The sequence below is a fragment of the Cannabis sativa genome, chromosome 5 (assembly GCF_029168945.1).
Source record: "Cannabis sativa cultivar Pink pepper isolate KNU-18-1 chromosome 5, ASM2916894v1, whole genome shotgun sequence".
Classification (NCBI taxonomy): Eukaryota; Viridiplantae; Streptophyta; class Magnoliopsida; order Rosales; family Cannabaceae; genus Cannabis; species Cannabis sativa.
In genome coordinates, this window is record NC_083605.1 from 75,234,610 (window position 1) to 75,248,986 (window position 14,377).

Consider the following 14,377-nt stretch of genomic DNA (forward strand, 5'->3'; position numbering starts at 1 on the left):
AGATTCATTTTAGCAATTCTCATATAAAATTTATGTTGAATAAATTAACTCTTCACAATTTATCAAGTGATTTTTAATATATTTATATAACATATCTTTATAATTTATTTTTTGGCTAATTAAGATTTTTGCCCCTGAATTTTGACATGTGCTAAATCATGTTTCTTGAATTTTTTTTGTAGTTAAAAATTATCTCTAAACTATTGAGATTGTTAAATTTAAGGACTTTTCTCTAATTTCATTTAATTTAATTAATTCGGTGATTGTCCATGAACTAAATCATGTTCTTCAGACTTTGATATCTACCAAATTATGCCGCTCGAACTTTCATATGTGACAAATTATGCCTTTGAACTCTTTTTTTACTTAAATTAGACAAAAGTCTTTAACTCCAACAATTTTAAAGGTAATTTTTAATAGGGAAGTTTTTTTTTTTTTTTAATTTACAGTTTGGGTTTCTAAAGTAGTTGCAGCGCTAGTTTCACTAAAAATTTCTATGTAGAATTTCATAAAAATATATAAAAAAAAAATTATTTTAAAGTGTAAAAATAAAAAAATATTTTTAATAATGTTCAAAATTTAGAGGGAATAATTTAATTCATGTAAAAAAATCGAAATAATTATCCTTTAATTTTATTTATTTATATGTTCAAAAAAAAAAAATTATTTATTTATTGGTTTGGGTAGAGACTTCCTAAACTTTTGAAGCTTTACAGAAATGGTGAGAATCGAAGTAGACGAGAACGAAGACCTCGTTTCCACTCCCCCAAATCCAAAACCCTCTTCTTCCCAAAACCACCCTAACCACGACGACGGCTTCGAGACCGCCAGCGATGGCGAATTCGGTGGCAGCGATGACGACGAACACCACCACCATCGCCAACCCCAGAATCACCACCGAGAACAAGTTGTTTCCCCTATTGATAATGATAATGATGACGATGAGCTCAATCAGGTTTGTCTTTCTAAAAACGATTTTCAAATGATTGAAATTAAAAAGTTCTAAGAGCAGTAATACATTTTTTCGTGTTTTCCCCTAATTTTTGTGTAATCGAAAAATAGGATTTTTAATACAGTGTAGAATGTGCTTGAAGAAATCGTTATAATGCATCTTAGGTTTTGATGACTTTGACACTATTCCAATGTCTGAGCATGAGTAAATTTAGGGGTACAACATTGTTTCACATTAAGTTTGATCAACTAGCTCATAGGGTGTAGAAAATATAGCAATAGAAGATGAAGAAGAAAAACAAAATCACACACTGGTTTATATGGAAACTCCAAAGTAGAAAAACCACAGGCATAGGAGAGAAATTCACTCTGTCAAAGAGTGTTTTTTGCAGTACAATATCAAGATAATACCAAAGGGGAACCTAACAAATGATAAAGGTCTACAAACACAACATGAGGTTGATTGTACATTAAGATCAAGTTATTTCTCTATTCAAGTGGAATTTTCATCATATGAAAGCTCCATATAGAGGATAAGGTGGTTCGTCGGAAGAGAATAGTTTTTTTTTTTCTATGATCAGACTCGATCATGTCATATGTATGAACAGGCTACGTAAGATCCAGTAGAAAAAATCGGGTTTGTTGAACCATGTTAGATATAAGGATATAATGCTGGACACCTTTTTGGGATACATGTCTCTGGAGACCAAGCCTGATTGATAATTCTCTTACTTATCTCTAATGTTGATCAAGTTTAAAATTAAGATTGTTTCAAATGAAAAAGTAATTATCTTTCATTCTTTTGCTTTGTTATGCTAACCTGGTATCTAATGATACTCCTTAAAGTGAGAAGAATTTCTCTATCACTTGCTTAAAGCTACACTTTTGATCTATTGAACTTTCAGTTCTGTTAGTTAGCCCAATTTTAGGCTATGATGATTTCTGAATAATTATATATTGTCCTTTTCGTTTTGTTCAAATGTCAAACCAGAAAGCCTTAGCACAAGCAAATGATGCTAAATTGGAAGGCAATCAACTCTACAGTAGTGGGCAATTTGAGGAGGCACTATCAAAATATGAATATGCTTTACAACTTGCACCCGAGATGACTTCATCTGTGGAAATACGTTCTACGTGCCATTCAAACCGTGGAATATGCTATTTGAAGCTGGTTTGTTTTCATGCTTTATTTATATGTTTATTTACCTAATTTGTAGATTCTATCTGTTTTTTCATCAATATTTTTTGTTTTATATTTATTAATATGTTAGATTAGTGCATAGTAGAATTAATTTTTGGTATATTGTAAGCATAACAGGGTCAGAGATTAGCTATAGCTTAGAATTAGAGAATTGGTGGGATGTTAAAACCATTTTTATTTTGGTCTTAGTTTTGTGGCTTAATATGGAGAATCTTTGCTACCTTTTTGTCACTTGATATTGTTTATACCTTTTTTGTTTTCTTATGAATAATGGATATTTCATTACTGTATCATAGGGAAAATATGAGGAAACAATCAAAGAATGCACAAAAGCATTGGAATTAAATCCATCATATATAAAAGCTCTGTTAAGAAGAGGAGAGGCTCATGAGAAGCTTGAACATTTTGAGGAGGCTATGGCTGGTGAGTACGGATTTGATTCTCTGTTGTTAAACTGTGCATGGATGTTCTCAATTCTATTTCACTGTTAAATTATATACAATTCTTTTATATGATGAAAAGATATTAAAGTTGTATGAATAGTCTTGTGCTCTGCTAATTTTGCATTCTTTCATTCCCGTTTTCTCCTAGATATGAAAAAAATCTTGGAGCTGGATCCTACAAATGACCAAGTCAGGAAAGCAATTCGTCGTTTGGAGCCACTAGCTGAAGCCAAACGAGAAAAAATGAAAGAAGAGATGATTGGTAAAATAAGTGAAATACCTATTAGTTCATCCTATTTTTTTATTTTCCTCTAATGGGTTAGAATATTTTACGAGTTATTTAGATGAAGGGGTAGAATAGTTTACAAGTTCTTTAGATGAAGTTAACACGCCTTCATCTAAAGAAGGCGTAAAATATTCTAAAAGCATATTTTATAAACATATAAAATTTAGGATAGTGTTCACAACTTGAAAAGATTTAAACATCTAGGAATTAAAATTATTTTGTTGGGTTTGATATTGGGAATCAGACATTTTACTTCTGAAATAGAAAAGTAGAATAGTGAGACGGTAATTTTAACTTAAGTTTCAATTTAGTTTCGGAATGGCGGTTCCCAATGAGTAATGGGATTGTTATTCCATTTTTTGATGACAAACCAAACCATGGAATGACCAAACACTCACTAACTTACTATAACTCATCGAGCTCGTAAGCTCTTACTGCCACTGCCTGTTCACGAAATGAATGAAGGAAATTTGCTTTCATACATAAAATTTACTATATGTTTATTTACACTTTTCTCAAATTCTTATTTTGTGACTAAATCAAGACATAAATTGCTCCTTCTGAACAGGGAAGCTAAAAGAAATGGGAAACTCTTTGTTGGGTCGCTTTGGAATGAGCATCGACAACTTCAAAACCGTCAAAGATCCAAACACTGGCTCGTATTCTGTTTCGTTCCAACCTTAGTTATGTTGCGGGTCCATTTTTATGTGCAGGTAAAAAAGAAGCTAAGGACTTGATAGGAATTCAAAATCTATGGAAACTGTTTCGGTCATATGAGTGTGAACACTATAAAATCGTCATGTAATCTTGTTAGTTCCATGAGATTTTAAATTAATGATTGAAACATTTTGCTTCTGAATGAGAGTTTGATACTGTGACTTTGAATTATTTATCAGTTTTATATTATGGTGGAGTTTGGTGTAATGGAATGGTAATAGTAACGGCGATGGTCATAAATTGTAATAATAATATTAATGGGAATAATGTTATGATGTTTGATTTATTTTTAGAATGGTAATAAGAATAAGTTATGTATTGTCAAAAACATTTTTACTTCAATAAGGTTAATTTTATTTTACACAAGTGGATAGAGCTTTAATCCTTGTTTATGTAAATGGTGTATTTCAATTAAGATAGAAATTGAAATAGACTAGTTGATTAACTTGATTTATTGTGAAATCACTAGAATTATTATTATTATTTTTTTTTGTGAAATCACTATATTAATCGTTAATTATTAATAAATTTTTGTATTTTTTAAACTTGTCTCATTACTAAAAGAAAAATCCACTTCTTCTTCTTCAAAAAAAAAAAATCCACTTATCTCTCTCCTATACTTTCTTTAACATTAAATATATAATCCACTAAGAACATCTTAATGACTCACAAAAGATAATTATTGAACACTTATACGATGTTAGTGTTAGATTACCATTAAGTTTGGAAACGTTGTCGTTTCATAGTTTGAAAGAGGTGGTGGTACTCATGATGATAAGTCATAGTTGGTAATTGTCTCCTTATGTGGCTTATAATTTGAATCAAATAATTAAGAGATTTATAAACATACCCTTATTGAAATTAATGGCCAAAAAAAGTAAAATATGAAAATAAATAAATTATTTGAAAAATATGAGAATTTATATATTTTTTTTTAATTTTTTTTCTTCCCTATTTTAAGGGGAATAATCATACGGATTACTAACTTTTTACTTTTTAAACAGAATACTTAACCCACTGTAAACAAAATTTTCATCAATATATTTATGCAATTATTACAATATAAATCATTATTACTCTATATTCCATTTTATAAAATATAAATAAAAAATTTCTAATGCCATTTTTTAACAAATCTTAAAAAATCAAATTATAGTTACCAAAGTTTAACCTTTACTTACCTTTATGTCGTTTTCCAATAGTTCCGTCGTTTTCAACTTCTTTTTTTAATAGTCGTTTCTAACGGTGACCCTTAGGAAATCCCGACCCGACCCGAATACCGATGAATAACATGTGCGGGTGAGAATGAGATAGGTTGGAAATTGGGTCCACCATAAGTAGTGTGCACCGAATAACAGTGTATTGATAATCTCTGAAATCGTCGTCTTCCTTAGTCTAGACGAAGAAGAGAGAGAAAGAGAAGAAGAAGAAGAGATGGGAGGAGCTCAAGCGATGAAGTATATTCCTCGAATCAAATTTCCTCAAAGACATCCAAAACCATCTGGTGAACTATTTCATTTCAACTTCTTAGCTCAATCAATCAATTTTCTTTGTATCTTTTTGTTGACTTTGATCGACTTTCTTCTCTTGTTTTGACCTAAATTGTTCTTTTTTATGTTTATTCGAATTAGCATAGCTTTTGAGAATGAAAATTAGTAAAAATCAGGTCTTTTAACGAACCCAAATCTTTAATAGTCTCAAAGAGTTGTGAAAGTATTTCTTTTGCATTGAGAATGTAAGGTGAGATTTGAAGTCTTAAGAATTTTCTGTTTGTAAAAAGGGGTTAGTGCCAAAAATCTCAGATTTTTCAGTTCATTTTCGAAAGGCTGAAATTCCCAACTCATAATTTTTAGGTTTAATTCAGAAATCACCCAACTTTTAAGAGTTTTCTGCTTCTCATGAATTTTGACATTAGCAAAATGATAAGAATAAAATCATTTAGATAATTCATAAGCTAAGAACAATAAGATTTAAGTGTAAAATTACTTGATAGTATGGCCATGAATTACACTAATATTATTTTTGTATTGTTCTCATATTTTTCTTTTTTGTTGTTGTGTCATCAAATCTTTAGACTCAAAGAATCATAGTATTGAGATTCTGCAACTGCTAAGGAATCATATTTTGTTTCTATGAACTGTTTAGGATACAAAATCTATATCATGGTGCCTTGTTTAACTGATCTAGTTTGGTGTTTGATTTAATTGATTTAGATTTTATGTTTCTTGCCTTCCATATCAACTTTTGGATCTGTTTTTTTCTTACATAAGAGAGATTGTTAAGTACCAACACACATGTCATCCAACCATTGAGGATTAATTTTCAGGTTCTGCATCTGAGACTCAAGCACCAACTAAAACTGCTGCTTTCACTTTCTTCTCAAGTTCAAAGGCTTCAACAAGTTTGGGAGGGAAAGCTTCACTTCAGCCCAAACGGACACCAGTGTCCAATGATGAGATTGAGGCTGTTCTGGTATGTGAAACTTGCTTGCATATTTTCATAAATTTCCATTTTCCATTAAAATTGATCGGTGATGCTGATACCAGTTATTTCTTGTTGATGAAATGTTTAGTATAGTTTAAGCTTACACTTCCATCGATAAAGTAGTTAAACAAATGTATTTCCCTTGTTTTTTGAGGTAGATGAATAGGTTGAATATCAATTGGGATCAGAAGATTAAAAATTACTTTTTCTCTTATCTAATATATTCACCAGAAACTTTTTTTCTTGGGTTGAGTTTGCATCCGGCTTCATAAAATTGATGTGAGCTTAAACTTGGAAACGAAATCAATCGTTTTGTGTTTGTTACTTTGTCTTCTTTACTATCTGCAATTCATTTACTCATTTTTATAATTTTCTTTTGGCAGTTGGGTGGATGCATCTGATCTGATCTGATGTCATGATATGATGGAGCTTCAAGGTTGCAATGTATTCTATTGAGTATTAATAACCATTTTACAGTATATCAAAGTTGATCTTTTGTAACAATTCATTATTGAAATTTATGACAAAAGATGTGATTTTGCATTCTATTCTCAAAACCATGATATACTCTTATGTATCTGTCTATTGATTGATATAAATATAATTGAGAGTTTGCTTGCACTGGTTTATTTATTTTATTTTGATAAATATGAAACTGCACATTCAGTACAAAAATTTACATAACATTTGATTGATTGTTAAACTTAGACAAGAATCACTCTGAATCCTTTTGGAGCAGAGGTTCAAGGATAGCAGACTTGGGATTTTTCCCCGGAGGTCCCTTGTCTCTGCGCTGTAACTCCTCCAGGCGAAAAGTAATCAACCGATCCCAGTTTCCTCCCTCGAAAAGAACTCCAGCTTTTCCATCAGTGATCCTCTGAACAATACCACAGTACATGTAGTAAGGACTATTTTGGTTACTCACAATGGCAATCATTCCAGGGAGTAACATCGGCATATCAGGTGCTTTCGATTTCTTTAAGCTTATAGCTTGTGTTTTATTTTCAACCGAAGGCATTTTTGGAGGCGGGTTTTTCTCAATGAAACTCTTTAAACCCTTTTCACCACCAGGAAACCCTCCAGTGAGTCCCATTAACTCCTTATCGAAACCTTCTTCTGGTACCGAAGAAATCACAGGGCTCTCTTGTTTTTCTTCTTCCTTGTTGTCATCTGTTTGAGTTGCTATGTCTTCAACATTCTTTCTCAGCTCTTGTTGCAGACCCTCTTCGCCATTGCAGAGTCCTCTTCCTCCAAGAATTTCGGAGAGGTTGAATTTGGCACATGGTCTTAGTAGTTGTTGTTGTTGGGGTTTGTAAGGAATGAAACCAAGCTTATTGGGACGATTAGATATGAAGTTTCCACCATGGAAATAGTAAGACTTAAAAGTTGGGAGAGAGATGTTAGAAGAGGAAGCCATATTGGTTTAACAGTAGCCACAATTTTGATGGTGGTGATGATGATGATGATGGGAGTTTAGGAAAGAGAGAGAAAAAAAAAGAAAGAAGCCATTGTTGTTTGTCACTTTCTTTTATAGCTATATTAAATTTTAGCCACGCAAATTAATTGTTTGGTTGGATTGGATGAGACTCTTATCTGTGTGAACCAATTGTTTTCTTTCATTTCATGATCAATTTTGATCATAATGAATGATGATACAAACTGTTTTTGTCCTTTTCATTTCCACTACTTTATGTTGTCAAAGTTATTTTTTTTTTAAGGAAAAGGAAGCTCTTTTTTTTCTTCTTCTATCCTTACCTTTTTTTAAATATTTTCCTCCAAAATAAATAATTGAATTTTTGGTACAAAATTACCATAAATTTTTAATTAAAAAAACAACTTTAGGATTTTTTATTATTTCAAAAGAAATATAATACTTTTCCACACCCTCTTTAACAAATAAAAATATATAAAAAAATTAGCTAGCAAATAAATAAATAACTTTAGGGTAAATACCATTTTGAACTTTGTGTTTTGCAAAAGTTACAGATTGGACCATGTGTTTTATTAAATGACAAAATTGACCCTGTATTTTCTAAAATTGTAAAAATAAGACCCTGAGCTTAATTTTTGACAACTTTTTTTTTTTAATAAAACCAACTTGAAGACAATTCTTATTACGAACAAATACAAAAAATATAAACAGTTTTGTCATAGCACTTTTAGATCGGATTATAATTAAACTTTATTTTGACAAAAAATTAATTCAGGGTCTTATTTGTACTATTTTTGAAAATACAGGGTTCATTTTGTCATTTAACAAAACACAGGGTCCAATTAATAACTTTTACAAAATACAGGGTCCAAAATAGTATTTACCCATAATTTTAACTATGAAAAATATATATTGTATAAGAATGGTGTTTCCTCAACTTTTTTAAGGAAAAAAAATTATCTATGTTGGTTGAAAGAAAATTTAATTAAAATTATAAATCAATCAACAAATTGATGATCACAAAGAGATTACCTTCAGAAAGTTTAAAATACTAAAGATAATATCCTTTGATGGCCAAGCAATAAGAGAATGATTACTAAATAACTGTCGAATAGCTTGTAAACAGTCACAGATTCATGAGTTAGCTAACATCTTCGTTTCAAACATTAAATTAGCAACGATAGGAGTAGTCGCCAACATTTTCGACCACCTTCCAACCAATTATTCCTTTTCCATTTTTGAAAGGTACATCAACAAAGTAGAATAATATTGAGAACCAAATAAAAAAGTAGAATGAAAAATTTGGGTACCCCAACCAATATCAAAACAAATCACCAATCTTCACCATACACTAATGAGTAATGTCCAATAATTGCTTATCCAAAACAAGAGCACTAATTCAACATGCTCCAAAGAATGTTGTGCTCCCAAAACACTTGATCTCATTTATCTCTAGTTCAAATTATAAAAATAGGTTTGATATTATTTTGAACTTTGTATTTTATAAAATTTATTGATTGGATTTTTTATTTTGTTAAATAAAAAAATAAATTATGTATTTTTTAAAATGGTATAAATAGAGCCTTGAGCTCAATTTTCGACAATTTTTTTTATATAAAAAACAACTTAAAAACAATTCCTAACACGAACAGATGCTAAAAATGTAACCAATTTTATTATAACACATCTACATCAGATTATTATTGAGTTTTATTTTGACAAAAAAAGAATTCATGATACTATTTTAAAAAATATAGAGTCCAACTTGTCATTTGACAAAATAAACAGTCCAAATAATAACTTTTACACAATACAAAATTTAAATAGTATTTACTCTGTAAAAATAACTTATTTATAATGCCCACTATGTAATAAGTTTTTCCTATTTTTTTTTTTTTTGGCTAATTAGGATTTTTACCTCCCGAACTTTGACATCTACTAAATAATGCACCTTGAACTTTTTTAGCCGTTAAAAATTCCCCCTGAACTATTGAGATTGTTAGATTTAAGGGCTTTTGTCTAATTTCATTTAATTTTACTATTTCAGTGATTATTTATGTACTAAATCATGCTCCCTAGACTTTGGTATCTATCAAATCACGCCCCTCAAACTTTGACATGTACTAAATTATGTCCACTAAACTTTCATCTATGTTAGATTTTTTTTACTAAAATTGAATAAAAGTCCTTAAATTCAATAATTTTAATAGTTCATGGGGCATTTTTAATGACCTTAAAAATTCAGGAGTTATGATTTAGTACAAGTTTAAGTTCGAGGGTAAAAATTCTAATTGGCTTTTTTTTTTTTAAACAGACCTAATATTTGTTTATTAGCTCAAAATTCCAATAGATTATTCACCTTCTTTTTTTAGTTATATTTATTCATTAAAGTGAAATATATCCTTTTATTTTATTTTCTTAATATTGAAAAAGATAGCTTGTGGGTGTCCAAGTGTACCCAATATAAATATGATATGGGATGATAATTAATTAGATAATGTTCATGACAAGTAATCAAATTTTTCATAAATAATTATATCTAAGTATTTGTGTTGTGTGTATAAGATTCCAAAAAGATCATTGACATGATGAACTTTTTATAAAAGACATTAATTGGTGTGACTTGACTTTTTTTTTTTAATTATTATAAAAAAATGTTGCCATTGTAACTAAGTGTCATATTGTTACACGTTTAATGAATACATTTACCATCTTTAATGATTTAATATTTACTCCATTTATTTAGTTAAGTAATAATTATCATAATTATTAAGTATTAGTTCTAACTTCTAACCAACTATCTTTGTTTCTTATAGACTAAGCTAAATTACCTCAACACATCATCATCATCTTAAATATTTTTATGAAAATTGTTAAAAGACACTATTCATACTTAATATCTTCTTCGGTGTCTAATTGAATATTAAATTTTATATAATTTTAAAAAATAATTTTTAAAAAATATCACTAACTAATCATAAAACATTGCATAAAAAAAATATTAAACACTACTAATTTTTTATTACAATCCTCTATTTTTATTTCACAAGCTATTAAAATAAAATATAAGTTTTTTACTTTAATTACTCTGGATAAAGTTTTCATTTTTACTTTCTTTATTAAATTTTATAACTTGAAATCACAAATATGCCCCTAACTAACACTAAGAGCACTTTCCATGTACCTTTTACACAGTGGGGGCATAAAGGTCTTTTCACATTAATCACAACTATATTATACCGAACAGTCAAAGCCTTTTCCATGATCAAAAGGACCCTTTGTTTAAAATTATCTTCTGCAAAAACAAAGTCTCTTTCTACAGGTACGATCACATCTTCCCTTTTCATTTTTGTCTTAATTTCTTTTCTTTTTCACTTTAATAGATTTCTATGATTTTTTCTGAGTTGTTTGCATACAAAATGATCAGCTTTATTGATTGTCTTTATGTAATTATTTTGAACTGAGTTTCATTTCTTGGAATTTTACAGTTTGATCTGTTTTTTTGTGCATAGTTTTGATTTTGAAGAAAACCCTTTTGAGTTTATGGTTAAATTTTTTATTTTTTGCAATTGGTTTCAGTTAAAGTTTGGTTCTTGAAGTTCTAATAAAATATATATATTTTTTTTTATGTTGTTGTGTGCAATGTTTTCTGGGTTTTTGTTTGTGTTTTTTTTAGTTTTATTAAATATATTTTCTTGGTATTTTTATGATAAAAACTTCAATTTTCAAGATATGTTCTTTGGGATCATAACACAAACAGTTGGTGTTCATGTTTAATAATTATATAGGCTAGTGAAATCAAGCTTAATGGACGATGGTCTTGGGAAGATAAAGATTATTCAAGATCATTTTACAGCTTCAGAATCAAGTTTGGAATCTCCTCAAAGTAGTCCTTCATCTATTTTAAGGCCAAGGATTGATAATTCATTTAGGTAATTATTCTTATGGAAAATAAAAAGGAAATGTAGATTGAAGAGTAATTATGGTTTTTGATATATATCAAATCATTCTCCCACGAATTTATTATGCCGTTAAAATTTTCCCAAGAAATTATTGGATTCAAAGATTTTTGTCTAATTTTGTTCAATTTTAGTAACGTGGCGATTGTCCATGTAACAAATCGTGCCTCCCGAAATTTGACTTGGTGCTTTTATTGGTAAAATTAGACAAAAGTTCTTGAATCCAACAATTTTAATAGTTTAAGAAAAAAATTTAATAGCCTGAAAAGTTTGGAAGCAAAATTTGGTACATTTCAAAACTCGAAGGCAACTATCTTAGTTAGCCAAGATGTAATGGCTATTGAGTTTATCTCAGCTTGGTTTGATCTGGTTTTTGTACAGGTCTCATAGTCGGTTGAGTACACGGAGAAGATTAAAGAGCGCTGCATACATGTTGAAGTTGTTTAGTCTCCGGGGACTCCCTTGGAGTTCTGATGAAGATGGTGAAAGAAAGGTTTTTGAGAAACTCTCATTTGTTGAACTCAATTTTTTTGTGTGTGGATTGTGATTAGTGAACATTTCTATGTTCTTAACCGCGGTCAATTTGTTGCAGGTTGAGCTTACTGCTGCGGAACTTGAATCACTTCGATCGGAGCTTGCTGATTTAGAAGAGAGAGAAGCTCATTTAAAAGCTCAGTAAGGGAAAACTTGATACCCCTTTAAATAGGGATAGCTAATCTTCTCTTGTTGTTATTTTGACTTTTTGGGCAATTTTGTTTCAGCTTCATTAATGGATAATGTGTTGAGTCTTAAGTGTTTGGATTTAAAGCCTTGAATAATAAAGAGAAAATGGTTCCCATTTCATTCTATACAATTCATTGTCATATTTTTCATTTCATTGACAATGTCCATGTTTCTTACAGGTTGGAACATGTTGATGAAGTTCTGCGTTCAGCTCGTCTTAGTGGCTATTTATACATACGAACGGTAGTGATCACTTCACTCTCATCTCTTATTTCCCTTCTAGATGTTTTATTACTACTACATCTGTATTTGACTGGTATTTTGACCTTAACATCACTCACTCTAATAGAGATGGGAAGCATTACCGGGAGAACCTCCAATTGACGATTCTGAGGTTGATGATTGGCTTCCTCGCTTTGTCGTCCTGCACGGTGTATGCCTCTTCTTCTATCTTCTTTCTACAGGTAAAATAAATGTTGAATTTTGCTCACTGAATTTCTTATCTTAAGATTTCGGACCTTTTGTTTTCAATAATACGTGCAATAAGTTGTTTGACTCCGCAATAAGCATGCCTGTGAAACTAGCTCGTCACTGAGGCAATTACTGACTATATTTTCACTCAAAGACTGTTGATTAGTCATGATTTTTCAGTTCATTATGTTTTATGTTCTTATGGTCATAATTTATAAGTAGTTTGACACTAAAACTAGAAATCGTAGCTTAAACTACTTGTCCTCGATGGATTTAGATTAGTAGTTGTTTACTGTGGACATTTCGATATGATTCTTGGTAGTACTAGTAGCTGATGAACTTAAAGATTAAAATTGCAGATCTGAGTCCTCAGGACTCCACCCTGTTATCTGATGTTATTAAGATAGGTTCCTTACCGAGCTTTGTTCGAGAAGGGGAAGGAACAGTATACGCCTTTTACATATTAAGTCGTCATGGCTTGCGAATCGAATGTTCAAGCAGTTCTAAGATCAAGGTACTCATTTTTAGTTTGATTTTTCTAGTTTATACTTACTGAACAGAAATAACTAATTAGTGAACAGTTTTGAGTGTGAAAATAAGAACAAGAAGAGAACTAAGATCATGTCTGTTACTATTTTGTGATTCACCATAGCTTTTGGTGATTCATTACAGTCATGTCTTACTTGGGTTTTTTTCCGTAGAGAGTATTTGCGGCATAACTACTTAATGTTTTGAATTTGTAACCAGCAGGACCTTATTAATTTTTTTAGTGGCAAAACTACCAAATATTACTAAAAGTGTAATTCTGTTTAATTTCATTCAATTTCGAGTATTAATCGTGTACTTACATGTGTGCATGCAAACTCATGTCACAAACAGAACTTGTTAGGATGAAACTCGCTAAAAACATTGAAATGGGTTCCTGTCGGTTACAAATCTAAAACATTGAGTAGTTATGTCGTAATTTTTATTTATTGTTAATGAAAATTCTTAACTTGGTTTTTTATTGGGTTGATTTTTCAGGTAGATTCTTGGCTGTTAGAATTACAAAAAGACTGCAAAATAGATTCTGATAATACTAAACCCCCCAAAGAAATATCAGATGTTAAAAAGTGAATTTTCACTCTCTTTTTTTAACTGTAACTTGTAGATAGGTGGGAGTTAGATTTATATTTGAACTTAGTTTAATCTAATATTGTCTCTTAAAGGATAATTCATTCATTATTATGTTGTCTATTGTACATGAAATATCATTAAATTGAAGAACAAGAAGGTTGTCTTTTTCTCACTGATTCTTATATTTCAACTCTGTAAAGACCACTTATATTATATTTTACTCAAGTCAAATATTCCAAAAAAAAAAAAAAAAAAAAGTTCTCTACAAGTTGGGACAAATGTTTATAGCAAATAAAAACAAAGTGATTCCAATCTTCATTAACATCTACACATACTTTGTAGCTTTATAATAGATTTGTTATAGAGTAAATATGATTTTGAATTCTCTTTTTAAAAGTTACTTGAATATTTTGTTTGTTAAATAATAAATTAGATTTTGTATTATTTAAAATAGTAATAAAGAGTACATTAAATTATTTTTTTGGCAAAATAAAACTTAATGATGAGCTGATCTAGAGGTGTTATAAAAAAAATTGGTTATGTTTTTTTGTTTTTTGCTTCTGTTCGTGCTAAGAATTGTCTTTAAGTTGATTA

General features: G+C 29.9%; 4 protein-coding genes across 4 annotated transcripts; 3 read left to right on the top strand and 1 right to left on the bottom strand.

Moving 5' to 3' along the window:
* The first annotated feature begins 634 nt into the window (after nucleotides 1-634).
* On the top strand, nucleotides 635-3,926 carry LOC133038070 (uncharacterized). Its single transcript, XM_061116105.1, has 5 exons — nucleotides 635-955; nucleotides 1,943-2,122; nucleotides 2,449-2,575; nucleotides 2,744-2,857; nucleotides 3,450-3,926. The coding sequence occupies exons 1-5, from the start codon at nucleotides 719-721 to the stop codon at nucleotides 3,563-3,565; spliced, it is 774 nt and encodes a 257-aa protein (XP_060972088.1). The 5' UTR covers nucleotides 635-718; the 3' UTR covers nucleotides 3,566-3,926.
* A 996-nt stretch (nucleotides 3,927-4,922) lies between these two features.
* On the top strand, nucleotides 4,923-7,517 carry LOC133038072 (uncharacterized). The gene is made up of 3 exons (XM_061116107.1): nucleotides 4,923-5,102; nucleotides 5,925-6,070; nucleotides 6,466-7,517. Exons 1-3 carry the CDS (start codon nucleotides 5,033-5,035, stop codon nucleotides 6,481-6,483), a joined length of 234 nt encoding a protein of 77 aa, XP_060972090.1. The 5' UTR covers nucleotides 4,923-5,032; the 3' UTR covers nucleotides 6,484-7,517.
* Nucleotides 6,694-7,499, bottom strand: LOC133038071 (NAD(P)H-quinone oxidoreductase subunit S, chloroplastic). The gene has a single exon (XM_061116106.1). The coding sequence runs from the start codon at nucleotides 7,497-7,499 to the stop codon at nucleotides 6,798-6,800; it is 702 nt and encodes a 233-aa protein (XP_060972089.1). The 3' UTR covers nucleotides 6,694-6,797.
* A 3,229-nt stretch (nucleotides 7,518-10,746) lies between the features above and the next one.
* LOC115716182 (uncharacterized) lies at nucleotides 10,747-13,948 on the top strand. The gene is made up of 8 exons (XM_030644921.2): nucleotides 10,747-10,836; nucleotides 11,303-11,446; nucleotides 11,855-11,966; nucleotides 12,066-12,148; nucleotides 12,376-12,439; nucleotides 12,546-12,660; nucleotides 13,027-13,181; nucleotides 13,691-13,948. Exons 2-8 carry the CDS (start codon nucleotides 11,322-11,324, stop codon nucleotides 13,781-13,783), a joined length of 747 nt encoding a protein of 248 aa, XP_030500781.2. The 5' UTR covers nucleotides 10,747-10,836; nucleotides 11,303-11,321; the 3' UTR covers nucleotides 13,784-13,948.
* Nucleotides 13,949-14,377: the final 429 nt, after the last annotated feature.